The sequence below is a fragment of the Xiphophorus maculatus genome, chromosome 12 (assembly GCF_002775205.1).
Source record: "Xiphophorus maculatus strain JP 163 A chromosome 12, X_maculatus-5.0-male, whole genome shotgun sequence".
NCBI lineage: Eukaryota > Metazoa > Chordata > Actinopteri > Cyprinodontiformes > Poeciliidae > Xiphophorus > Xiphophorus maculatus.
Genome location: NC_036454.1, coordinates 10,000,298 through 10,027,177, shown reverse-complemented (window position 1 = coordinate 10,027,177; position 26,880 = coordinate 10,000,298). Strand labels below are relative to the sequence as shown.

The window sequence follows — 26,880 nt, the reverse complement described above, 5'->3', positions numbered from 1 at the left end:
AGGGTCTTTATCTATTCTCTTCCACAGGGTTTGAGATGTTTTCAGAAAAGGGTCCTAGAGGACTTCATGCCCTGAGCTTCCTTACCAACTGCACAGTCCTAAACACACAAGCACCTCTATAACTTTCAGCTCCACAGACAAGGGACAGATGCTGGCAGTAGCATACCGTGTCTAAGAAAAGAAGGACGCAGAGATAAAGACGCTGGAGCAGCGGATGGTGCATTTTTTGAAGTCTGTAAGATAATGGGAGTATTTGAGACAAGGATGATACGTGTGTGTGTGTGTGTGTGTGTGTGTGTGTGCGTGTGTGTGTGTATGTGTGTGTGTGTGTGTGCGTGCGTGTGCGTGCATGGCAGTGGGGTGGGGGCGGCTGTCAGTGCTGTAAATCTGGACGTCAATAACAGGAAGACTGTTGCAGGACCATTACCATAAATCTGACAAACGCCAAGTTGATGGGAGGCTGTATCTGTCTGGTAAGGGACCAGTCTAGACGCTCCTATTGAGGGGTCCAGCAGTGTAGCCTTGTTAGTTTGCTGCACCATCTGGATGTGGCAATAAGTGCCCGCTGCTACAGTTCACACACACTCACACACCCTTCTCAATACCACAGCAATAGTAGTATTTCTGGGTCTTTGCCCAGACTTTTTATAGTCCAATGTAAGAATTTTCAAAAAGCTATTAAGTAAAATCAAGTTCCTGTAAATCATTTGGAATTTGGTCAACACAGCTGTGGAAAAACTAGCTGTATAGAACAAGGGTGTCCAATTTCAGTCTTCAAGAATCCATGTCCTTAAAAAAATGAATGATTAATTGATGGTTCATTACCAGAGATCTTGCAGAGTTTGTCGCTGAGGACGTAATTTGGCCATTACTACAGCTGCATCTGAGCAGGGGGTTTCCAACTCCAGTCCTTAAGAGCCAGGTATTGAAATATATAACGCTGTAAACTAATGATATCTAAATATAATATTACAAATAAATCATCTCCTAAATAAATTAGGTTTCTTATACAATCCCAGACCCGATCATAGTGTTTTTAAATTATCACCATCAGTCTCTGTCAAAACTCACCTCCTGATATCTGTTTTTAGATTTGCTTTCTGTGATTTGTCTGGCTATGCCTCGTCTTGTTTGATCACTTTTTGAACACATGTAGACTATTTTCATGTACACATCTAACAAAACCAAGTAATAGGCTGTCAAATATATTTGAAGATCTAACAAATCTGGGATTTCCCTCAACAATCTACTGTATGTGGTTTGAATCCCTTACAATGACATTCATTGAATGAGAGACTGTATTGACTGCTGGAGCTCCCTGTGTCATGTGACTCGCCCTACTTATCCTCCGATAACATCAGCTGTCCCTGGTGAACGATGCAAAGACTTATGAAACTTTATATTCAATTTCGGAAAACAAAAAAGGGAGCTTTTTGCAGTGCTTTCTGGAGGACCACAATGTATCAATACAAATATCACAAACAACATATGTAAAATAAAATTTGGATGTAAATATACTACTCTGATTAGAGATTATTTAAAACAGTTCAGAATTTGTGAAATCTTTACTCCATTTGCTAGAAAAATCGTAAGTTTTCCCACACATACTGCTGTGAAATCTAGTCTTGTTCTCATACATTTCATGCGTCATCTTGTCCCATGAGTTGGGTGTAACAGCAGATAGTCTTGTCAGTGTTTGTATAATTAGCTTACATTTATTTCACCAGAGAATGTATGACAGGCAGTGGATTATAATCCTAAGTGTGCTTTCTAAACACAATTTCACTAAAATATTACAGCAATTTAATATAATAAGACCACAAAATCTTGTTGCACTCCTAAAATTTGGTCAAGATTATGGCAAATAAACTAAATACACAAAGACAGTACTAAATACAAAAACAGTCTTAAAACTGCAAAGTGAGATGACATGCGATAGCAGAATGGCATGTTGTCTTCTGTAATCTATTAACCATAACTTAAGCAGCCATGAGCCACATAAGGTCTCCAAATTCTGCATGTCTACAAGGATATGAACTGATGATGACATGATATGAGAAACAGGATAATGTTACAGAGGCCAATTTGGCATCCAAAAAGAGAATAAATGATATGGATCAAAGAAATGTACAAAACTTTGCAGTGTCAGATGTTTTTTAAAGTATCTCACTTTGAAGTTTATTCAGATTCAAAACTGCTGTCACAGGCTTAAATGTGTTCTTCTTATACAACAGGGTTTGCATAACAAAATAACTTTTTCTTGCAACAAAGCCATATGAGTTCACCTGAAGAGAAACTGGGTCTGATCCAAGATTTCAACCAGAACTGTGTGGGTTCTACATCGACTCCCCTTCAGTGAGGCCATGAGGGGGTCAAAGCAAAGCCTGGGGGCTTTCATGATGGTTTATTACTTTCTCTTTTTTTTTTTTTTTTACAGAATTGCTCAAGTGTACCCTCATCAACAAAGTTCATAACCTTCTATCTCCCACACTATTGAGACTGAAATGTTAATTGTCCAAAAAAAATAAAAAAAAACCCAAAGAGAAGCAATGCTGTTTGCCAATGTATGAAAATAAGTCACACAGATGGAGGTCACTGGACAGTAGGCTAAATATTAAGCAGGTTTTAATGTGCATGACAAAGAAAGCAATCAAACAAGAAGCATATCCACTTACATTCCGCTCAAATTCAGAGGCCAGATCCTGTCAAAACAAGCAACCACAACAACCCTTTTAGTCTTGACCAGTACATGTATCCCATCTAGAAGCTATTGTGTTTTCTGACATTTCCTGGAAACTTATTACAGACCGAAAATAAGAACAGCAGCATTAAGCATTTGAGAGCTCTAAGTTGCCATATAACAGATATTAGCACCTGCTACAGAATTGCTACCTTACTGCAGCAATTTCCCGCCAACCACATCACTTAACGTCTAACACAACTCACCTGAACGTGCAGGGTGCTTGAACATTAGAGGGACACTAATGGCTCAATTTATAGTTAAGCTCATAATTGTTCATATCGCTGGCAAAGTAAGATTTTAGATCATTTTCATTCAAAGAAGTAGTTTATTTTTGAAAGTAAATGAGAGGTGTCTCTCTTAAGCATTAAAACATTACAAAAAAGAGCACAAGTTTATAATATTTGCATTAATGAATTATGTGTCTTTTTATTTTGAAAAAAGGCCATTGCTAAGCTTATATATACTTTTTCCTATGTATAATAGAAAATCTTTGTGCATGCTTGCACTGGTATTTTGATAATTTATCTTTGGTGATGAGCTCTAATTCTTTGAGGTTGGAAGGCCTCCTTCCTAACACACTATTATTTAGATACCTCCTCAGATTCTCTGACGGATTTTAGTCGGGACTCTGACTGAGCTCCTCTAAAAGCTTAATGTTGCCCCTGTTAAAAAGAAAAATGTTGGTTAAATTAAAAGACCAAATGAGACATAATTCTGTCAGGCATATAAATAGTTTTGGGCTTAACTGTACCTGCATTAAAATATCTTCCCAGTTAGTCAGTTGGACCTTGAACAGGATCAAATAAATAAATAAAATAAGATTCTGATGTCACAGCAGGACAATGTACCAGGTTTAGCCTTAGTAAATTGACTTAATTCCACACCCTTGACCCCAATTACGAATGCAATGTTCAGAACAAGAGCCCATCAGGAAACACATATAGCTTGAAGATGTGACATGACTTAATACTCAATAAATTACCCATCATATCCTCACATTTATACCCACCAAATGTGTTTTCAGTACATCAGCATACATAGCAATATAGACAAGGACAGCAGCAGCTTACAAGAAAGCAGAAATCTGAGATAATGAAAAGGCATCTGCACTCAGACAGGAAGACCTTTACTCAATGAGACAGCCAGAGGGTAGATAAGATGGCAAATAGAACTGAGGGGTTCAAGGCGTACCCCTTGGGAATGTTGAAATGTGTACATTTTAAAATTGGGACAGGCAATTTGCTTGCTAACATTAGCATGTGGCTGCAGCAAACACTTTCATGGGGACAGTGTAGGGCAAAAAGATGTTTTGCTGCACACATACAAGGGATCAAAGCTTGAGGGGCCCCCTTTTGAAGGCCCTGAAACTAGTGTGCATGAACCAAAGCGGGGGAGTGTGAGGGGCCTCATCTCACAGACATAATAAGGATAAGTGGGTGGGGAGGGTACTGTCTCACTTGCATCATTTGTAGCCCATTTTCATACAGAATGAATCTACTGACAGCTAACTAAATAGAAAAAAAATTGTCATACAACTCTCTTTCCTCAGAAACATGTACTGAAGGATCTCCTCATCTGCTATAATTCAAAAATGAAAAGTAAATGATGAAAATCTTCAAACCCATAAATCTCTTTCTTTAGACCGCATAAAAACACTAAGCCATATTATTTGCAAATATATATATATATATATATATATATATATATATATATATATATATAGAGAGAGAGAGAGAGAGAGAGAGAGAGTGTATATATATATATATATATATATATATATGAAATGTATATATTTATATATAAATAAATCTGAGATGAGAAGCTGATTGTCCATATTATTGACTAGAGTCCGTTTTTTTTTTTTTTTTTTACCAGTAGGGGCTTTTATTAATAGTTACCAAAAAAGAAATAGGTAGAGTGAGAAGGGTGAATGATATGTAACAAAGAAATCAAACTCAATGGGAGGAATCCCTGATGGAGCACTGAAGGAAGATGAGAAGTAAGTGGAACTGTGAAGGAAGGCATTGGCCATGCTATGGCATACCTTACTGACCCATGAAACTTCATATAAACTCTTTACCTCAAACCCCTTTAAATATATGCTTAGCAGTAGGTTTGTACAATACTCGAAAATTAAGTAGAGATATTGGTGATTCGTACACCATTACATTTAGTGTCTTGGGTATGATTACCTGCATCAGATGTTGGCATGTAATGCAGCTAGACTCCATTCAACAGACTGTATTTTATGCAAAGTATGTATTCATGTATTAACCTGTACACTGATATTATGGTGATACTTTGAGTCAATGTATTGTCAAAAATGAAACTCTACATTCTCGACCTTTGTCTTTTAATCAGGAAACGTAAGCACTTTAAAAAAATAGAACAAAAAAAAGCATCATCTGCGTTACTTGGAAGCCATAATTCATTTGCAAATGCACATGGGTTCTGAGGTGAAAGTGAAATGAGTACCTAACATTTTTATTATCTGAGATAAATAAGATTTGAAGCTTTGAGATATTAGAAGATTTTCTGTTTCTTTTCGGACAGGTTTGTTTTTGAACTTCAGTACACTAGAGTGCTGTTATTCATTAGCTGAGTTCACTAAGGGGTCCGTATAGAGTGTTGAATAAAAGAAGAAAACTAAAAAATATGAAAAAAATACAGCGAGCTAAGAATAAATAAAATAAAATTTAAATAAACTAGAGAGCCAACAGGACATGAACATATTAACAAACTCCATAAAGGAAAAATCTTGCAAAGATGGTAGAAAGTTTGGAAAGAGTTAACTGTGTCACACATCAGTCATATTGACCAGTATCTCATTCTGATTCCATTGTGCTTGTGCTCTTCCAGAATACTGTATTCATGCTTTAGATATTTATCAGAAAGTGTTGCTCATTCCAGTAGAGCTTTCTTCAGAATCTCAGGTCATTCTGTCCCAAAACCTTTTCCACTGAGACAGAATCTAAGACTTGAAAGAATTGAAGCACATTTGTTGGACGTTAACCAGACACATAGTTTTAACCTTTGCTGAAGAACCTTCAGCTTCATTCCCAGGGACTGGCTGAGTAAAAGGGTCAATCTCTTTAATAGGCCTTCATTAAGCACAGTTAGTGTCAACAGTTAATTATGGAAATTAGGAGACCCCTCTTGTAGGTTCCTTTCATTGTGGCCTCACGCAAAAAAAAACACGCCATACTGCGAGACCATAAACACTGCGCACAGCCCATCCCACATGTCAGTCTAGCACTCCTCCCCTCCTCACTCATTTAAAGATCCAAATTGGAGGTTTATGGTTCAGATACTTAAACAGAGTCCCATGAAACCCCTGAGCAGAAGGTATCAAAGTTGCTAAAATGTGAAGAACAGATCAGCACTAAAACAGCCAATTAAGCAAAGCCTGAGTAGTTTAACAATGACAACTCACTTCTCAATATTTAAAACCTCGGTGTGGAAGTTTTAAGGCCTTGGAAATCATTGGGTATTATCAATCACATACTCTAGGACCTTTTAATATATGGTTGGTTGATTGTAGAGTAAAACACACACACCCTCACACACACGCCAACACCCCCCGACAGGTCAGACAGGTCAGAGATAAAATTCTGGAGATATTTAAAGCCGAGTTAGGTTAAAAGACAATATCCACAGCTTTGAACATCTCACAAAATGGAGCACTCTCCAACCAATATTCCAAAATGTGGAAAGAGGAGGGCACAACCTCCTTTTTTCGCTTGTACAGAAGGCATTGATGAAAGTAACAGCCAAGAAGCAGTGGTGGCAGAATCTGTCAATAGAAAAAACTCAAGTATTTTACCCCACTAAGCTGACCTTTATGAGAAAGTGGCAAGAGGGAAAAAAAATGTTTTTAGTTTTTTTTGTCTCACTTCTTAAGTTTTATTGACTGGAGTAAGAACAGAAAATGCGGAGAGAGAAAATAAAGGAAGGCATGCAACAAAGATCCCACTGACAGGAATCGAACCACGGGTGGCTGCGTTGAGAACTAATAGCCTGCATACATGGGGCGCCCACGAAATGTCTACAACACGCATTGCCCCAAGGAAACTACTGTTTACAATAAGCTAAGAACTCATGTTTGCAATTTACAACAAGGTCCTCTGGATCAAATGAGACCAAAACGTAACTTTTTGGTCTACGTGCAAAACACCATGTGTGGTGGAAAACTAGTACTACATACAACCCTGAACACACTATTCCTTCTATAAGTCAAACCATAATTTGAATATTTAGGCACTTTGGGGCAACTTCAAACCTACCAAATCACGGCTATAAAGTCTAAGCCCGGGCGAGGTGAGGGTTAATCAGACATGCACCTTATGGTAACTGGAGGAGCTGCAGGGATCCACACAGCCCATTTTTTAGCTCTTAAGTTGCAAAAGAGCTTTAAAAACAGTGAATTAATTCTCTACTTTTTGGATTTGTCACATAAAATTACAACAAGGTTCATTAAAGTTTTTGGCTTGTAACTTGACAAAATGTCTAAAAACTTTCCAGGGAAAGAAATATTTTGGAAAAATTTTATACCCTGTACTGAAATACACTATCAAACTATCTCCATCTGCTTTTGAAGGGCTGGGAGGATAACATGTGACCTCAGCCCTGAAATGAACCGAGAACTGTTAACGAGCCTCCGAACCCTACTTTGTTCTTTTCATAGCATTTTCTCATTTAGAGTATCACAATGGTTATGTAATTTTAAAACGACCACCATATTGTGATCCCAGCTGCTTTTACTCCGTCACCATGTGATGCAATTGTCATATTTTCTTTTGATACAAGAAAGACCATCTTTCAACAAGCCCTCAGACCCTCAGCAGTTTATACCTCAGTAGTTCCCCAAAAGCCAAATTGAGCAATGTTGCTCGCATGACTGGTTTTCATTTAGATATACAAGTGGGAGTCTTGCACAACCAGATAAAAAAATAAAAAAAAATACATGATTCATACGTACTTCACATAATGTGCAAGTCTTTTCCATATGAAACTAGCATAGGATGAGGAAGGATGTCCAGAAGACATGATGCCAGTATTGTTGTTGTACACATGATCATGTGTAAGCAATAGAATCAAAATCTAAAAGACAGAAAAAAATGTCTCACTGTGCATTTTATCCTACACCTGGATTCAAGACAGTGTGTTAAATGAAACATCTTCATCACACTGATGGGTGCAGGCCTTGCATTTCTATGGCGCATAAAGATTTAAGTCCTTCCCAATCCTCTATGCATCTGATAATGATTCAGTACAGCCACCCTACCACAAAATCCTATACAAATATTGCGGCAATGTCCAAATAACAAATTTTCTTATTCAAACACAATGTAGATACTTCGTCTGCGCCAATAAATATTTAATTGCCATGATATGACGGGTGCTTGGAGAAACTGAAAAGGCAGTATTCAGGTTTTCAAATAACTTAAATGTTCTGCCAAATAATTATTTCACCAGTTAAAGGGACTCAGACTGTATATACAGGACTGAAATTTCAGCGCAAGATGGTCAGGTGAGCATTATCTATGTAGGAAAAAAAACAAATGTTATATTGTGGCAAAAAGTAGTATTCAGTTTTACATTGTTAATCAAAATGTAGATTAAATATATGCAACAACACTACATCATAAATAAATACACATAAACATGGCAACTTGATGTTTCACAAAATGTGCTTCATTTCTTCACATTTTTACCAAAATACAAACCATTTTTTTCAATAAGGCAAGTTAAGCTTTGATGGGAGTTTAAGTAATTATTTGTCCTAAACTTTGGCTTCAGTTACAAAACCAGATTGAGCTTGGTACAACTTTATTCACCTGAGACTTTGACAAAAAAGATAACATTCATCATTTTGACTGAGCACAGAATATTAGATTAGAGCAGCAACTACAAGGTTACACTGAATTACATTTATGCATGTGAGGTCATTTAGCCTTTGGCAACATTTTACTTATTTTCAAGAGTAAAATTAAAGATGTTTTGTTTTGCACAGTAATCTGTCTAGTGTTACGACCCGTCTAGGGGTGGCCAGATCATAACATGCAGGATCCATCCTCTTCAGATCCCAAGCAGCCAACACACACAAAGTTGAACATTTTATAAAGTCATTTATTTTAAAAAGATGTATTTTTGATTAAGATGTTACAAATGGAGCATATGGCTTCAGAGTGAGCTATAATGCCGAAAACAACAAACAAAAGGAAACTATCTGAATATTAATCAAAACTTACCTAATTGAAAATAAATAAACCAAATGACAATAACTTACCTCCCTACTTAAGAAAAGCATGAGGAAACTAAGCAAACATAAACGGCAGCTCACTCCTACAAACTCCAGAACTTTACATGGTGTTAACAGACAAACAGTGTGGCCAGTTGAGACAAGCTGAGGATGGATGGCAGGAAGTCCACGTCTGCAGCTTTTATATCCGTCGCCTCCGGGAGGCCACCAATTGGACGTCTCCGTCATCTTCTACGGACCAATCAGTGACAGGCATCTGCACACTCATATTTACATAATTAAGTTGATGACACCAGTCGTAACACTAGCCTCAGTTGAACCAGCCATGCGCTTTACGTGCTTTTGAAAACAAAAACAAAAATACTGTTTTTCTGAGGGCTGCTGAAAATGCAAAGCAGATGATTACCGGGAAAAATCTGACAAACTTCTGCGTCTTCTGTTTAGCCCAATATTTGATTTTACATCAAGACAAAGACGTGGATCATAAACTATACACTTACACGCCTCTAATCACCTTCAGAACTTTACCTCCATAGTCTGAGATTTGTGAGTTTTGCCTCAAAGCTGATGCACTGAAGCAGAGTCAACACCACAAACACATGTGGAGCTAATGCTTTTTTAACAGTTTCACATACACATGTGTGCGCGCATGTGTATGTGAAACATGAAGAAGATCGAAAAAGCTGAGAGGTTATTAGTGTGTGGACTACAACTATGCAAAATGTATGACTAAATCCCACACAGGCAGCGCATGACTAAAGCAAATAGACTCCACATGTTGCTTCTACTTCAAAGGGAACAAAAGAAAATCACATCATACAACCGAAGATTTTTACGTTACATGGACTATCAATATATGGAAACACTAATTTACATCAATTTGCTTACAAAACGGAAATACTTTAGTACTTTAAGATCCAATAAGGTGATTAGCAATTTTGCATGTGGTTCAAAATTGATCTGAGTAATCTTACACATACTATGAATAAAGATGTTTAATGTTTTATAGGATAAACAGCAAATCTACCAGAAATATATATTTATATATGTACATATAGATAGAGATATTTTTACAGCTCATATAAAAATCTATTAATGCAATGCTTCAGGGAAATGACTACATAAATAATATAACTGCAAATTAATACCATGTGAGACTTGAAACAGCTCAATGTGATCCAGTCAGATTATGATCTAAAAACTTAGCAAGAGAGACGGACACTAGAGTAAAAGAATGGAAAAAAGACATATGTGACCACACACACACACACGTGGTGTCAGAGTTGAGTCTGATGGACAGATGTTGTGCGTATGGAAGTATTGCGCAAAGCAGCTTTCATAAATGACTAAGCACAGAGGGAAACATTTACTTAGTCAAAAACAGGAAAGAACAGTTAGAGGCCAACTGTGCCATGATCCATCACAGGCCGACATAAAGCTGACGAACAGCGCCAACCTGGTTCCTACATAGCCTATGCCCTTCCTGAGGCCTGCTTTCATAAAGAGAAACCATCTATATAGATGTGTATAACCTATATCTGGACATCAAAAAGTCAAGCAGAATCTGGAAACAAAAGGACCCAAGGTTAACTTTCAAAAGGTCGGACGGGACAGATTTAAGGCATTCCTAATTTACATAAATTTTCTTTTATTTGGTTTTTGATCAAATACGTTTTTTTTAATTGTTTACTCAACTTTTATGCAGACCCATATTTTCCCTTAATACTTTACTGTAAATATTAAATATTTCAATAGCAATAATCAGAATAGTCTATGTGGAGAGATGTGGATGGTGTGGCTTGTAAAAACAATAATAAATCAAGCAGCACATCCAGAAGCAATAGTTTTTTTTCTGTAGATATAACTGTAATCCTCTTTAGCAATAAATGAACATATGAGCTGGAAAGTAAGTAAAACAATGATTGGATGGCTCCCCCCAGAGGACAAATAAGTAAAGTTTTCTGAATAATTCTTAGCTCACAATAGGAAATACTACTGATGATTACTTATGTTTCTAAATTGCAACATTGTGTGCAGATCTGATACAGATGAAAAATAAAAAAGGCTGGATATTTATTGCTTCACATTACCCAATGCAGCAGCTTTCTGGAAAGGCTGCTTTCAAATTCCCCTGGAGAAAGGAGAAAGAATGATAGCGCCAAAACTGATTATGTTTATAAACAATCATCCCCCAAGAGAAAAAAAAATACTATCCACAGCTGTAAAATTTGTTAATTTGATCGGTGGTTTTGCTGCCTAAATGTGAGTAAGTCATTTATCAGGTGCACATATTACATTTCTTGCTTCAGGCTTTGAAGCAGAAGAATTTCCTGTTTTCTCTCTGTTTTCCATCATTAGAGACTGGAAATTACTGAGAATTTTCAAGTATGAATAAAACATTTCATGGTTTTAAAAAGCACACAAAAGAGAGAAGCAGATGATAACCGATGGATAAACAGCTACACAAAGTTAAAAACAGAAGGAAAGCTTTATCAGTGAATTGAAAACTTCTATATATACTCTATATAAAAATGTATGAGGCATGTCAGCTATTCAGACTTTTGTGAGGGAGAGTATGAGCTTACTATAAAATTAGTGACCATGAGAGATGAATGTTAAAAAAATAAAAATAAAAAACCCCCCACAATACTCCTGAGTTTTTCTGTTAGAGGAAGTTCTGACAACATGAACAGGACACAGGGACATGCAATTGTGCAGATGGCTGTTTCAGATTCTTCTCTCTCTTTCTGAACTATTTTAAAGAACTATAACGTGAAACAGCACTCATCTTGGGGTATGTTACAAAAAGGAGGCTACATTATAACGCATTATGCAAGCAAGACAACTTTAATCAGGTTTTACATGTTTCATGTTTTCTTATTTGTTTACTTATAAGTGTACTAGAGAGGGTAGAGTTTCCAAGCTTGGATATTCAAAGTGCAATAGTTTTCCAAGAAAATGTAGCAAACCATTTAAATCCATATTTAACTTGAGATAGAACAAAAACAATAAAACAGAGCACCCACAACTTTACTACACTAAGACAAAAAATAATTATGTTTAGCATTGTGTGAATGGAGCTACACAATGGCAGTTTTGTTACTGTTCCTTTGCAAAAAGAAGCTGTGACATATGAATCTGAGCTGGGTTGAGTTCTTTCTTAAGGTTGAAAATATTCAAGCAATCTTCCCTTGTTAATACAGGTATTTTCCAGCTACTCCAATTACCGGATGCAGATTTTACAGATATCTGACACAAAAAAACTGTCCAAAAATCTCTCATTTTTGGACAGTTTTATTCTACGCAAATCTAATATTTTTATTATTAGCTGTATAAAAATATACAGTATTTTTTAATGAAAGTCATACAAGTCTCTTTTTTTTATATGGTGTTGCATATGCACATCTTTAGGACATGATGCACAGCAACCAGAGCAGCAACTGGCTCACTCTTTCATCTGCTTGCTGTATTTGACTATGTTTACTCCACTCAAAACTTCACTAATGTTTGTGATCGTTCACTATTGTATAGTCAGTTGGTTTTGATAATCCAAAGCAGTGTCTGCTTAATTTCAGCAGAGGGCGCCACTATCCTTTCTTTAAATCTTAATAAATCTTGGTATCCAAAGTCAGTTCTTGAGGGCCGGCATCCTGCATGCTTTAGTTCTCTCCCTAGTTTAAAGCACTTGGATCAAATGATGGCTCATTAGAAGGCCTAAGAAGAACACTGACATGCTGAAAAGGTTGTTGCTACCACCAGGGAGAGAACTAAAACATGAAAGATGCAGGCCCTTTAGGACTGAGTTTAGACACCACTGTTTTACATAACCAGCTGGCTTAAAGAAGCCAAAAGCATTAGATTGTAAAGGTGCATGCTCAATAAAGTTTATAAATCTCCAGTAATCTTAAACAATATGAGTTTTTGATATTAATAACCATGTCTGACCTGAAAACTTAACCTGAATCTGCAGAGTTTCTTCTGTTTAAGGACAATAAAGCGGTCAGATTATGAGAAAAGTTGATCTAAGACAGTGGTTCCCAAAGATTTCTTCTGGGGCCCCCCAGTGGTTCCCAAAGATTTTGTGGGCCCCCCTATGAATAACAATAAAATCACCCCCAAAAAAGAACAAAAAAAAAAAAACTGGGCAGACACATCGTTCAACCAGACATAAACCTTTACACATATTTTGTTTTCAAACTCCACTGAAGTTTATTTCACACTTCAGGTTGCAACAAAACACACTACAAACTATCTTTACAGTGAAACACTTTAGTGTAACTGTTTTTTGTTTTTTTTCATTCATCCATGCTGCTTCCCGCTCCCCCCCCACCCCCCTCCCCTGCAGTGGCACTGCGCCCCCCCTAGGAGGCGCATCCCACACTTTGGGAACCACTGATCTAAGATAAGAAACTCTTGTGGGATAAAAATGGTTTCAACATAACTAAATTAGAATGACCTAGATAGTTTCAGTCTGCAATACTTCACCTATATTTTATCCCTTTTTTCCTAAATTGTGACCTAAATGATTTGTTCTTATGAGGATCTTAGAGGAAAAAATATGTTTAGTTTATTTATAATAAACATTTTAAGAAAACGGTCTAACAGAGCCAACCACAGCACTGAGTCTATTAGTGAAGGTTTTGAATGGCTTGCATCTTCATACATTTAAAAATGTTTAAAAAGAAAACATTTGTCTTGATTTTACTGGATCTCAAAACCGCATCCAAGAGAGTTAACATTCTGAACTAAAGACTGGAAAGGTGTGGAATTGTCTGGTTCTGTACTAAATGTATTTGGAGTATGGGATACCTCTGGGCTCTACTCTCAGGTGACTTTTATTCTGCACCAATGTTATTCCCCTATTTCAGAATATGAGGCACTACATCTCTTACAATACCAATGCTAATGACCTACAACTACAACTTTATTCTTTTGTGTCACCATACTTCCAAGTATTACCACAATAAAGAGTTTCCTGTCAAAACAGGACATGCACACAAAAGAAAATCTACATTCTTTAATTTTTATGTTAGATTATTGCAATGTGCCTCTGGAGTTTTTTCTAAACCAGAATGTGCTTATGCCAGTCCTTAAATCAATACAATAACATTCTGTTTGTCAAATGAAATAATTTAAAATCTTATTGATGGTCTATAAAGCACTGAACAATCACGGGCCTGAATACACCAGCTGGCTCTGTGCTCTTCATCTGTAGAAGCAGCTGACTAAGATTCTAAGATTTGCAGAAACTGTTGGCTTCTTTAAAACTGGAGTGAAAAAATTACAGTTCACTGCAGCTTACTTATAAAAGTTAAAGGTTGTTTTATCAACATCTGTCATTCAAGGAAGGCAAATATTCCTGCCTTGAATGCTTTTTTATGTTTTGAATCTTTAAAAATACTGCTTTCAGCTAAATGTGATTTAAATCATTGATGGCCAGATGGTAAAACTCAGCTGTCTCCATCTCTTCATGCTGCCCCTGCATGACAACAGAAATATCTGCATTTGATGAAAAAGGAAGCTGATTGTGTCGCTCTCTCACCATTCGTATCAAAGCGGATTACATTTGTGGGTGGATCAGGCCTCGGTGGACAGGATTGGCTCGATCACAAGGAATGCACAACATTTTCATTTCTCAGCCATGACAGCCAGCAAATTGAGAACCTCCAGCTCCATAGTTTTGGCATTTAATAATATTTGAAAAATGTTTGAATGAACGAACGGAAATGAATTTTGTTGCGGTGGTATAGCAGATACAGATTTCATAGCTTGAACTAAAAGACAAAAAGGAACAAGTATGATTCAGCACAAAAAATTTTACATTTACTTGCAAAAACATTTGACATTAGTTGCAAAAGTAGGCGGTTAGTAAAACATGCTCTCCAATCAACATAACCAATTAAAAGCAGGTTAGTCTTATAGATTCTTACGTTTTTTTAACTACTATTCAGACCTACTTTAAGGACAAACATCAGCATTATTTTATACTATTGTTAATGGTCTGAATAGAGACTGCCTTGATAAAATGTGATGTTTCTCTGGCAAATCTGTGTCTGCAATTAAAGCACAGGTTATTGTTCCCTGTCGCTACATGCTTATTAGGAGGATTGTTGCAATATTAATTAATACATACAAATTAAGTTAGAAATTATATATATATAAATATATATACACTGTATATCCAGTTGACCATAAGTAAGTCTACATCATTGGACTGAATTGACAGTACACTCTGCATATGATCTGGTCCTTAACATGAGATTTGCAGTGAATCAGGGGAATACAAATTAACTCTATAAACTGAATTGCTTTCACTTCAGTGTGTGTGAGATGCTGTTTTGAGTCATCTGCATTTAATTTAAAAAGTGTAGAGTTTAATCTTTTTAGAAATGGAACAAAAGAAAAGAGTTTGGCAACACTTTTTTTTTCCTTAATATTTTTTATCTAGATCTAGCAATCCCAGATTTTTCCATTTGTTACACTGAGTAGAGACTCTGTCAATGGGAATCATTTGCGCGCACACTCTTATGTCAGGTGCTTGAAAAAATGAAGACGTTTGTACAGACATATTTTCACAGTGGACTGAGCAGCAGTGCAACTCTCCATTTGCAAGGATGATGTTACACCATCACTTATTTGACTGTCGAGTTTCCTGCTAGCAAGAAAAGAAAATACGTATTTTTGTTACATTATTTATTAGTTTAACAGAGCAGCGTGGCGTTCTAGCTTAATGGCCTAAAAGCCATGATTTATCCATTTCAGATGAGAGAGTCAATAGATTACTAAATAAATGACAAAAACACCTGAAACCGCAAGTTGAAATGTGAGGAATATGAGGAAGCAGTTATACTGCAAGCTCAACCACCCACAATCATAGCAACTTATTTCTCTCTGTCAATGCTTTGCCATAATTTACAACTCCTTTTGGTTTAACAAAAAAAATGTATACTAATGGAGCAAAACAAAAAGGCAAATGAACATTGAACACACTGCAATTTTAACAAAAAATTATAAGACATGCAAATAAAAATCATGTAATCTTTTATTTCTGAGGACACAAAAGTCAATTAATGGAGATTGACATTTACAGCCTAGGGAGAGTTACAAAGCTGTTTTTAAAGCTTTGAGTCTTCAGAGAACCATACCACACCAAATGGAGAAAATGCAGAATAATGGAGCAGCTGTACTACAAAAATTACTCTAAGCGTGCATCAACAACTCATCCAGGAGGTCACAAAAGAAACACTGAAACGCAAGAGACTGGGCAAGAGACTCCATCCATTGGAGAGTTCCAACGTGAAAACCAAAGCTGATCAAAACAAGAACTAAGCCAAGCACAAATGCCTGCCTCATATCAGACAAATACATCTTGTTGAGGTCTGAGACTTTTAGGATGATATTCTATGAACCAAGACAAAAAAAAAAAAAAAAAAAAAAAAAAAAACCAGCAGAGACAAAATTGGAATTTTATGGAAGGTGTTTTTGGTTACATCAGGTGTTAAACCAACACAATATCTGCAGGAAAAAAACAACACCATACGACAGTCAAACTTCCTCGGGCTGTTTTGCTGCTTCAGGATATGAATGACTTGCTGTAACTGATGGAACCGTGAAATATGCTTTGTACCAGAAAATCTCAGCCATCTAGTGGAGACTGTTAGCAGAAGGACAATGAAGCATGCTAGAGGATCCACTTATGAATGGCCTCAGATTAAAAAAAAGGAAATAGTCCATTCATGTTTGAAAACTTCAAAATACATCAAAATACCTACTCTCTTTCTGACAACTAAATGTTGCATCACTTAGATTTTCTTTGACATTAAAATTCTGATTTATGTCATTTATGCTTGTGAATGCACGCACGTCTCTCATTCACACGCATACAGAGTTTATATTTAAAAAAAAACAAAAGATAGATTGCAAAACAAATTACAGTCAATGAAATCTGTTTTTCATTTGCAGGTTTAGGATGTATTTTATCACAAGTTCACAAGAATAAATGACAGCGCTCCTCTGTCATAATGACAGCACTTAAATGACAGAGGAGGGTCCAATCAGGACCATGAGGACCTTTTTTTCTTTTTATTTAGCACCTGGAAGAGGCAAAGTTGCTAATTTTTCTCAAATATTATCTGTCACATACGAATGTGTCACAACATAGTCTCAACAAATAGTTGTTTTGTTTTTTTAAATCAAAGTTACATCCTGCAGCTTTAAAAAGGTAGGCAGATTAGTCAAGCATGCAGTAGTCATTACCTGTGTTGCTTTAAATCTGTTTTGCAACTTATCCTTTTTCTATAATTGATTATCAACATAAAGAAAATCCAGCCAACATTGTTGCAGATTCAATTAAACACAAAATCTGATGCTCCTTGATATAAATACTCAATATTGTTTACAACAAAAGCACACCATTTTGAAATGAAAAACAAATCTTATTGTTCTAGCCGTGGTCTAAACAGAAGTACAATGTGGCATCGCCCTTCTCTGCCTGCTAGTGAATTTCCAACAGAAACTTTCTCTTTCTTCTTTCCTTGGCGACCACAGCCAAACACTTTCTCAGAATGGCTTTGGACAAACAAAACAAATTACTGAAGAGTGGCAGCCGGGAAGCAGTGAACAGTACTCGACAGTCACTAGGGTGGCCTTCCATGGTCTCTTAGTCATCATTTCACTGTATGTTTATTTTGAAATATGGGATATTCGTGGCCCAGGATGGCGCAATGGCTGCTCCCATCCTGTCTTTCAGAAAAGACGGAAGCAGGTTGGATATGTACGCTGCTCACACGCTAGAAGAAGAAAGGTTTATTTACTGTGTGAGAACTTTACGGTGACATAACAGGCACCAGAAAAAAACTATAACATATTTATGAGTCCCAAGGGCTATAAAATAACTTTAAATTAAATTAATTAAGTTAAATTAATATTTGTGGTAAAGAGTAACAGTCTATCAGAGTTCCTAGAAGCTGTACAACTTAAAATAATCTGAATAAAACTTTTGTTATTGTGCAGCCTACATAAAAACAGTAAAATTTGTGTAGATAACCAAGCTGAAAGGATAAATCTGAAAGCAGGATGAAACACATGGATTAGCATTAGGATATCCTTTAGAAGTTTTCACTGGAAACTTTTGGTCAAATGTTACATTTGGCATTAAGCTTTGTGTCAAGAAAAAGATGGTGGGCCTGTTTGGAAAACTACAAATGGCTCTCAAATTTCTAAAAACAGAAATTTGAAATTTACTGAAGACACTTTATTGAATTTAAACATACAATCAAGTGTTAATTGATCAGTTCAATACATATTGAAACTATCTTGTGCTTAAATAACTAATAACCAAAAATTGTTGAAAAAAAAAGACTGTCATAGCCCAATGAAAGCCAAGAACACATAGAGCAGTGTGTTATACAGTATATATTATACACTGCCTGGCTAAATAAAAAAGTGCACCTGGATTTAACTAAGCACATCGGTACAAGCCTCCTATTGGATAATTAGTGCATGGGCAATTATCTTTCAGCTAGCAACAAGTTATGTAATCCCAACTGATGCAATGAAAAGCTTCTCATTTCTTAAACAAACATGTTGAAACACATCCTGTGGTCATGGAGAAGCTGTTAGTCTGTTTAAGAAGGGTCAAAATATTGGCATCAAGCAAAGAAAACATCGAAGGAAATTACAGAAATGACTAAACGTGTATTACAAAGTGTTCAACACATTATCTCTCAGATAATGAGGAAGTAATCCTCATTATCTGATCTCTCAGTCTTTGAGGAAGTAATGTGGTCAAAAAAAATCCTGAATGACAGTGATCGGTGATAGTTTGATTTGATTTCATTGCACATTTAAAGAAAGACAATAAAGCATTTCCAAACACACACAATGTGAAAGGAACTCAAGGGATTGGGACTAAACTACTGCGCAGCTTTAAGAAAACCACTAATGGTTGAGGCTAACTGGAAAAAAATGTTTTCAATATGTAAGGGACCATAAAGATTGGTCTCTGGAGAAATGGAAGAAGGTCACAGGGTCTGATGAGTCCAGAGTTATCCTCTACCAGAGAGAAGGAGACATCAGCTTAAGAAGAAAAGCAGATGAAGTGATGTACCCATCATAAGGACTATCTTAATATTCTGAATGAATTAATTCTCAATGCAAGTATCTCAGTTTGTATCGAGAACAAAGCAGTACAAGTGAATATTAAAAGTGCTGCAGAGTATGCAAACAGAAACTTCAAATTCACTTCTTTATTATTTATTGACTTCACAGAAAAGTGGCTGAATTATGAACACCATAACCTAACACTACCCAAGCAGAAACTATTCTCATGTGTTCTTATCAGTAAGAATAATACACAAGCTAAGTAGAACAGTGTTGAACTGCACCAGTGGTCTTGTCACAAGCCTAAAGGACAGCTTGTGGACAAAAGCAGTGAGGACGTTTGGCAATATGACAAAAGCAACAATCAGCTGGGAAAAAGTGTTAGCTATATGTAGCAACGAGAAAATATGAATTTCCATAAAATGTATTTTTTTCACTGAGCAAAAAGGATTTACTGGTGATAAGTTGCATTTCTGAAAAACATATTACATACCAGACCTGAAAGCTTCGATTTAATGATCTAATATCTTATTCTTAAGAGGGGAAAGCGGATGAAGGTGTAACCTGTGTGATAGGAGCTGCACAATCTGTCAAGACAAAAGTTTCCTTACAACCTGTAACCAAACAACCAGCAAAGCCAAAACAATTAATCAAAATAAGTCAGACAGAACCTGCAGACATATTTACCTCCATTTATCAGTTAATGCAAATGCTTATAAATGTATAATATCATGTCTAACATTTTTGAAGGAAATATATTTAGGGTTATTATTATTCATTTGTATTAGTAGTGAATGATTTGGACTGTCTTTTTTTCAAATTCTGCATCCTTTAATGTGACCTAATCTGGAAGCCAATTCAGGTAAACTGCAGAGTGCCATTTTCTGCATTTTCACTTAAAGTAGGTCATGCTTACTCATGCCTTGAGACTCTTGATGGTTTGGCCAGCCCCTCAGGGTTAAAGCCAACACTTTCCAGTCCATTAATGACATAATTAGAGGAACACAGAGAGCCTAATCACAATCACATAGCTTGCTAATAGTTAAAAGACCAAAAGGGTAACAAGTTCCAGTAACCTCTACACGTGGACGTTTTGATCATGTTCCATTCCACATAGTGTGATAGTATGGGTTTTTATTAGCTGAAAGCCATTAACAGCCGAATTACAAGTTGTCGTAGCACATTTAAGCAACAAGGAGATTCAAACTCCCTGTTGAAAATATAAAATTAAAGATTTGAAAGATCTTACTTTGTGTGTAACTCATATGTATAATATGAGTTTCATTTTGTGAAATGAGTAAAAAATTGTTAGCTAAGTGCAGCATAATGGCAGCACTGATACAACTTCTACACCTTGAAGCCTGTCTGCTACACAGTCTTACGTTAGCTAAGCAGATCAATATCCAATGTGTCTGTATCTGACATACACTAAAGACTTTATTTTAGCAGAAAAGGCTTTGGACTACACTGTTACTCATGTTAGCCACTCTAGCACCAAGTACAGCTAGTCAATCAACCATCGCTGTGTTCAGGGAAGCGCTGATTAATAATCGAGAAATAAATATCAAAAGCCTGGAAACTTGATATCGTAACGGACTGAATGTTATGTTTTTAATTTAATCTTTGCTCGTCTTGCTGGGCACAGGCGGTTGCCACGGTAACAGGTGTGCTTAAACTACAAAGAGAGAGAGAGTAAAAAGGTAAGAGTGGTTTTGAGTTGATCACCTGTTTGGGTTATTTTACCTTTGTTTCCCTTTGCTGTGGCGCATTACAGCCACTGTAGTTTCTAAACGTTGGACTAATTACCTTGTTCGTTTGTGAGTAAACGTCATTCACAACAAACATCAAATAGAACAAATATATTTCATAAAATTTTAACAAACAAATGGCTTCTACCGTGGTAATTATGTGAAATTAAATTAATTATATCCCAACTTCAGAAGATTTGCCTTTACCTTTACAGAGCTCTTTGGTTCCTCCTATCAGTCTGTAGCTTCTCATATTGAGGTCATCAAACCAAATTTCAGATCTACCATAGCTGACTGACACCTGCTGGCCTCAGGTTTGCAACCAGCTTGTGACTGAGAAACCAGTAACCTCCTCCCAGATGACGACATGAACTTTTTAGTTCCTCTATCCATTGTAGTAGCTGATATATTGTGAAAATCCGGTAGAAATGATGCACTAATCGAGTCATGTTTACATAGAAACAACGCGCCGCGAGGCTTTGTTTGTGAGACTTGCTGTCACGTGGGTCGGTTGTGGGCGGAGCTTGGTAAGGTCCATCGTAGTACAGCTCCATTATCCATCAACAAATATCCTAGACACTTGAAATTGTTATTTCTTAAATGTTATTTCTTAATTAATAACCATATATTTTATCCTATATACTTTATCTTGACGCACTACAAATGTGGTTTAAGCTGAAAATCTAATGGAAGAGTTCTCTTCATCATCAGTATTTATGAACACCAGAAGGAAGTAGGGGCCAGTGTCTGTGTGTATGTTTATACAAGTGTGATGTTTCTTTAATCCATCAGAGAAACACATATGTTAAATGTTAAAGGCCGGATAAATAGCTGGTCCGGATGTTGTGATGGTGATTCAGCAGGGGTTTAAATCTTAGTGAATCCCTGCAATGCACAAAAAGAAGAAATCCTGCCTTTGTAGTTCTGTTAAGTAGTCTGTACTTTCAATTGTCCTCATTTTAAAATCAGCTAGGCTTCCCACGCAAAGTCTTTTACAGTCGGCTGAAAGGGATGTCAGACATCATTTTGCTTCTGAGTGAAATGTCAGCCTGCAGTTTAGTTCCCCACATGTTTCTGCAACAAAATTCTTGCTTAAATCTGACATCAAAAGTATGAGAACACTTAAGACTGTCATTGCTGATTAAACGGCAACAAAGCCAAGACAAAAAGTGAACATCACCCAAGACTTTGTAGAAACACCTTTAACAGCAATACCTATCAGCAATCCCCCTTCACAACTGCAGTTTCTCATGTCACAGAGGAGAAATATTTGCCCACATTTCTTTACAAGATATTTTGCATTCATTGAACCTTTGTTATTGCAAAGAGTTAGTTTGTAATTTTATTTGTAGGAAAAAAGATGATCACATGCTCTTGTATCATCACTAACTGATCAGAAAGGAAAGCCACACTTGAGTGTTAACTGATGAAGTGCACCATTATGATTCAACGCCACATGTGCAGTAAGTTTCAGACCAAAAGCAAATTTCAGAGTCCAAGTTCCCTAAAAAACTGTCAAATAACATTAGTAGGAGTTTAAATTACACTAAAGCTTTAAAAACTATCTCAATAATTTGTGCTGCTTTAAATTCCTTTAAACAGGACAGTGTTTTTGGCTTTCACTACTCATATGATGCTTGCATGGCTAAAATAATGAGTCACGGTTGAGATTTTAAACCAAACAAGTGCCACCCGTGTAACATTCCCACTCCACAATTTGGGTTTGTTGATGTAGACCAAAACATTTCACATATTTACAGGAATAAAAATCAAACCTCACAATACATTATTTGAGTCATCAGCTGTAGCTAAAATACGTCTGTTTGATTTGAAACTTGTTGCATACTGCACTCTCACTGGACAATGCCAATACATGTATATTACTCTTACACAAGTCTTACTAGTAAAGTACAGCAAAAACTCTGACAATAATTTCCACCATGGCCCACTTAGGAAAATATTAATAGATCCAGAGGCACCTACAACACTGCCTGAGGACAGTTGCTATGAGCTGATACATAAAGCAGAATATAATTGCGCTCACCTTCACCTTTCTTATGTTAAATTATAGGCAACAACCGCTTGAATGAAATCCTCTGTCAGGGGCCAAGCAGCAGTGAAGCAGCAGACACTTTTATCTGATCAGTCCCCATTTCAAAACACAACAAGATTAAACCACGCTAAAACTGGACGGGGTTAAATCCAGCTCACATGAAAAAAATAAAACACATCCGTGTTGCTTTAAAAGTGAGAAAAAAGCCACACATTTTTTGCATTTTCTTACCTTATAAAGCCCAATCCTGCACAAGGCGAGGGAAAGCTGCATGTGCTCCGACATTGTGCTCGACAACAAGCGTAACCCCCGGCAACCAGCAAGCCTCGGGAATAAGTGAATGGACGAAGGAGGATCAGGAGTAGCTGAACACAACAGTGTCAGACCGACAGCATGAGTTGCAGCTCTTGCCTGTCTTGCAGTCAGCTGTCAATAGCCTCACTCCAGTTCTTCGTTTAAATCCCAACATTCACACTGCCTTGTTTTGCAAGTATTAGATGAGGAGGACCTTGTGTTTACCCGCCATGCTCATTCATGGAAAGATAAGAAACTATTACCACAGGGATCAACAGACAGACGCAAGCTTACGACTGAGTGTATCTCTTTTTCTCTCACTCTCCACAGAGATTAAGGACTCAGCAGCAACTAGAGATCTAGAATAAGACTGCAAATTGGATTAGTCACCATTACCCACCCACACACAATGTCCGTACTGCAAGCAGAGATATAGCAGGTATAAAAATCATTGCTTTCTGCAAGGAGAAGGATGAAAAGATTGACCACTTGAGCTTCCTGTGGTCGCAGGGATTTCAGCAAATGCTGTGGGACGTTTTGTCGAATGCCTTTATGAGAACTGTGAGTCATGTTTGAATAGCTTGTTTGTCATCTCAGCCATCTAGTAGGGGTTGGCATTGCCTCCTGCTGACAGGTATAATATATAATTTAAAATTAGCTAGCATTGGGGTAGTGGGTGGACTAAATCACTGACAGGTTGTTAAATTATTGAATGATGTTAAATGATGAACAGATTTAATTCAAAATTTAATTTGGTAAGAAAATAGATTTTCAAGGTGTGTGTAAATGTTCAACTTGAATGGCTTTGTTGCTCTGCTTCATTTGTCTCAAATTGGGGGGGAAACTGTGTCCTTGCAACCTTCACTTTTAATGCTCGTCACTCCTGCATCATAGTACAGGTGTCCTGCATCACATGTACATTTTGAAAAATTACATCTGATGTGTTAGATGGTGAATTTTATATTCTTAAAATTAAAAAAGGACACTAAATTCTTCATATACACAAGGACCGCAGGGCAATGGCTTAGGACAACTTTATTTTTTAAGTTTAAAAAGTTTCAGAAAATATGCTATATCTAGACCATTTTGAAAAATATATTCTAAATATTATTTGTAAAATAATAAAATCTTGAAAATAAATTCACAACACTGCAGGTCAGAGCTAAATAAAATAACTCTTGAGCAGAAAGAAACTACAACTGAAAAGCAATAAAATACGAAAGGTTCATTGCTGCCTCTTTAAAGGCATGAGTCCAAAAACTTCCATGAATGTGAATATTACCAGGGAAGTAAAGGGCCTGCACTCATAATTGAGTCATAGGAAGCATCACTACCTAGAATATCACAGATATTCAAATGACCTAAACCATTCACATTGCTGAAATGCCATATTGCTTACAACAGAAAAAGGAATTTGGCAGTGCTACACTGGGAGAAGCAGAGCTGTGCAGCACTGTCAAGTAGAGGACAAAGATAACATCTGCTGTTTGCCAGCAGGATGGGAGTATGGCTAACGCACCTGTTCTTAGCTCTGCTCCACCTGTTTTCACCTTGCACAATAAAAATTAGACATAACTGACCGTGTTAGTTGATCTTAGTGAGGACCAAAAAACATCATATAATTTTTGAACCTCACTAAATACAATTACAGGTCAACTAATTAGAATATCATACTAAGTCGATTTACTTCAATAATTCAATTCGACAGGAAAAACTCACATTATATAGATTAATTACATACAGATTGTAATATAAAAGGATTTTCTGCCTGGTATAGGTCAGGGCAGGTTCCTGGCAAATCCAGCAGTGACAGTGTGGTCATTAAAGCCGGTATTGACAATGTGGACAGGTGCTGTGTCCTGCAGGAAAAGCCAACCAGCATCTCCATAAAGCTTAGGAAGCATGAACTCCTCTACATTGTTCTGGTAGTTGTGGACTGTGGATAAAACCTCCATGGACAACCATCAGCAAGTGACATGGCACACCGGATGATCACACTGGACTTTATTCTCATACTCTGCATTTTAGTCGGAAATTAGGTCCCCAAACTTTACTCTATTCTGAAAAGGCGACTTTGAAAGACTGACCAACAGTAAAATATTTCTGTCGTAAGCCCAAGGACATCTCTTTAAGTGGCAGCTCTGGAAGCTCTGCCTCTAGCCACAGTCCACACCTTGTAAATCTCTGTTAAATTGGCTATGCTTTAGACTCATGGTGGTGGTAATTCCTAATGTTTGCGTTCTTTTTCTAACAAACTTGTTTTCTCCACTCATCTTTCTATTTCTATGCATGGATACACCACTCTGAACAGTCAGCTTCTTTTAGAAATGGTCTTTTGTGGCCTAACCTCCTTGTGATGGGTGTCACTGACTGTCTGCAGAAGAACTGTCTAGTCATCAGTCTTCACTATGACTGCGTTCTTCACATTTCATATCCTTTTGCAACGTTTTATTGTAATTTGCAGAGGTGGTATGGATGATTGTATCTCATAAATGTTAATTATTTGACACTACAGCTGTGAAACAAAATAAGTACTGAGTAGCTGATACAGAAAGACAAAACGTGGCTTTTATCTGCAAGTTAAAATTTAAATCTAGGCCTATTGAATGTGTCAAATTTGCTAACTGAAAGGGAGGAAGTGGTTTAAGCACAAAGTATCAGTTTTAAATATCACCTAGACATGAAAGAAATTAACCATTAGCCTGTCTTTTCCTTTCCACGTGTAATATTTAAACCAAACGTCACCATTTTTCTTTTGACAACCATAGTTAGGATAACAAGACTGCAATTTGATATAATTCTAATTTAAGCAGAACATACAAGTTTCATTAAACAATAAAATGATAGAATATCTCATGTTATGAGATATTCATAATGTCACATTTGCGTGGCTTTTAGTTACATAAACTGCATTTTATGCTCAACTCTTGACTCCTTTTACAGGGGTTTAACATGCAGCAACCTTTTAAGATCATTCCTCTCAGTGTTGCAGCTGTTTGTTTATCCTGATCCTGACCCAGACGAATGAAGGTGTGGACCAGAATTTGAGCAGATGAAGCAGCTCTGTTACGTTTTTCCATTGTTACCATGGCTTCAAGTCAATGCCTGCCAATCGTTGTCAGTGAGTCTTTCACATAGTTCAAATTCCACAACAAGAAATTTCTGGTTGTTGAGACAGAACAGATAACATCTTAGAGGCTGACTTCCTTACAGACTGGTCTAGAATATGATAGACGTTAAGTCTGAAGGTGTAGCAGAATCCCCCCGCCAGCATTCACTTGATTTATACATTTAATATGAGCCAGAATATTGCAAAAAATGAAGCTACTCACACAAAAAGTCATATATTAGAAAAAGCTAAAAAACAAATAAATACAAGTTCAAACACAAAGTAGCACTAAGGTTTTAAAAAGCTACGAATTAAAAACTGTTAATAGTTTCTGACATTAAGTCTGACATTGTCAGACTTAATGTTGTCTGACAACATTAAGTAGTCAGACTAACAAGAATAACAAAACACTGTCGTTGTATCTCCCGTTGCTGCACACTGCTGACCAGCTGGCTGAAGGAAGTATACTACACTTTTCTCTCATCTGCAAAATGAATTCAGCTGTTTGTAATTAGTTTGAGTGATTGAAATCCACTAGAGTGCCATATCACTCTTGTTAAGGTAAAGTTG

At 36.7% G+C, this 26,880-nt stretch overlaps 1 protein-coding gene across 2 annotated transcripts in view; it reads right to left on the bottom strand.

The window, feature by feature from the left end:
* The window catches only part of arl15 (ADP ribosylation factor like GTPase 15), a 106,611-nt gene that overhangs the window by 75,998 nt on the left and 3,733 nt on the right, over window positions 1-26,880 (bottom strand). The window contains exon 1 of one of the 2 annotated variants that reach the window (XM_014468531.2): window positions 23,139-23,470. The exons of the other annotated variant lie outside the window; for it this stretch is intronic. Within the exon in view, the coding sequence (XP_014324017.1) occupies window positions 23,139-23,192 (54 nt within the window). The 5' untranslated portion in view covers window positions 23,193-23,470. Of the gene's footprint in view, window positions 1-23,138; window positions 23,471-26,880 lie in introns of those variants that run through there. 2 annotated transcript variants of the gene reach the window in all.